Source organism: Phytophthora parasitica, assembly GCF_000247585.1.
Source record: "Phytophthora parasitica INRA-310 unplaced genomic scaffold supercont2.4, whole genome shotgun sequence".
NCBI classification, from domain to species: Eukaryota; Oomycota; class Peronosporomycetes; order Peronosporales; family Peronosporaceae; genus Phytophthora; species Phytophthora nicotianae.
In genome coordinates, this window is record NW_008648990.1 from 2,565,591 (window position 1) to 2,566,889 (window position 1,299).

The 1,299-nt window shown below is 50.0% G+C and overlaps 1 protein-coding gene across 1 annotated transcript; it reads right to left on the reverse strand.

The window, feature by feature from the left end:
• Positions 1–11: 11 nt before the first annotated feature.
• On the reverse strand, positions 12–610 carry PPTG_03689 (hypothetical protein; the record flags this gene model as incomplete). Its single annotated transcript, XM_008896372.1, has 3 exons — positions 12–27; positions 87–276; positions 358–610. The coding sequence occupies 3 exons, from the start codon at positions 608–610 to the stop codon at positions 12–14; spliced, it is 459 nt and encodes a 152-aa protein (XP_008894620.1).
• Between the last annotated feature and the right edge of the window lie 689 nt (positions 611–1,299).

Sequence of the window (1,299 nt, forward strand, 5' to 3'; positions counted from 1 at the left end):
CTGTGCCTCCCTCACCCGGCCCGATGTCTGAGAAGAGGAAGATCAACAATAGACCAGCCTCCTTGTTGTCCACGTGATGCTGGTACGACGCGCCGTCCACGTGCCACTTGCCGGCAGCGCCCCACGGCGGCTCGGCCTGATCCGGGAACGTGATCATCCACCACCCGAGCCCGAAATTCTCCCATCGATCCTTGCCGCAGATCTGATGCATGGCGCGCTTCAGACGCGGAGTCACTACGTCACTCCACACAGGGTTGTCCTCCGCCGTGTACAATTCTGACAGAAAGCATTTAGAAATGAGCAACTCGCGCCCCGTATTTTATTCTTCTGAATTGCGATAGAGGACTGCGCTGTTACCTGGGATGCCGTGCCTCTCCACCCACGTAGACGGATCCTTGGTGATACCGTCCTGCTCTAGTCGCGTCCAAATCAAGTCGCGACACTTCTCAGCGGTGGACGACGAGAAAGCATCACGCAGCAACACGAAGCCATCGCGAGTGAACGAGTCAATAGCCTCTTGGTCGAGCGGGGCCGCTTCGCTGGAGACGCGATGCTTCTTGTCGATGGGCTTTGCTGGAGTCTCCGAGTCTTGTACGATCGATCGCTTCATTCTCACAATGCCATCTTGATATCCATTTCTAAAACCACATTGATTTCTAAACGACTTATACAGGGAATGAGTAAATAACTTCCGAGTAAAGTTTTATTACTTCGTAAATAAAACTTGGAATATTTTGATAACTTACGCAAAGGTAACTAATGAAAGTTACTACAGTGAACGACAGATTGGATTTCCCTCACCAAGAACTCAGCTCATTTGATGCAGATAGGCGCAGCGCCGCAAAATCTAAAGAATGCTTGTCCCCAGACATGTTTGAAGTTCAGAGTGTGAGTGGCTTTAAAACTCTTGCACTTCACAATCGGAAATCAATTAGTAATTCGTTTCGTGAAAATCTGGTTTCCATGCTGGGGTATTCTCTGACTTCTAGTGAATGAGCTTAGTGTTGGAGTTCAACATTTATCAGCTTGCTAGTCGCACCGTTATCGTGCTTGCATTCTTGAAGCAAAGCAAAATCCAACGTCCATTGATTTCCAGACCTGTAATGCAGTGGCCGCGGAGAACGTGTGCGGCACCATATTTGAGCGTACTAAAATCGGTGTGCTCATTGGGATCGTCGTTCACCCCTCCTGGTGAACCTACCAAGCAAAGGGGATAAACACTTCGTCTCAGCCACCCTGTCCAAGCTCTCGCCCACTTTACCAAGCGCCTGTCAGGAGCAGATCCGCTCAGATCCAGCA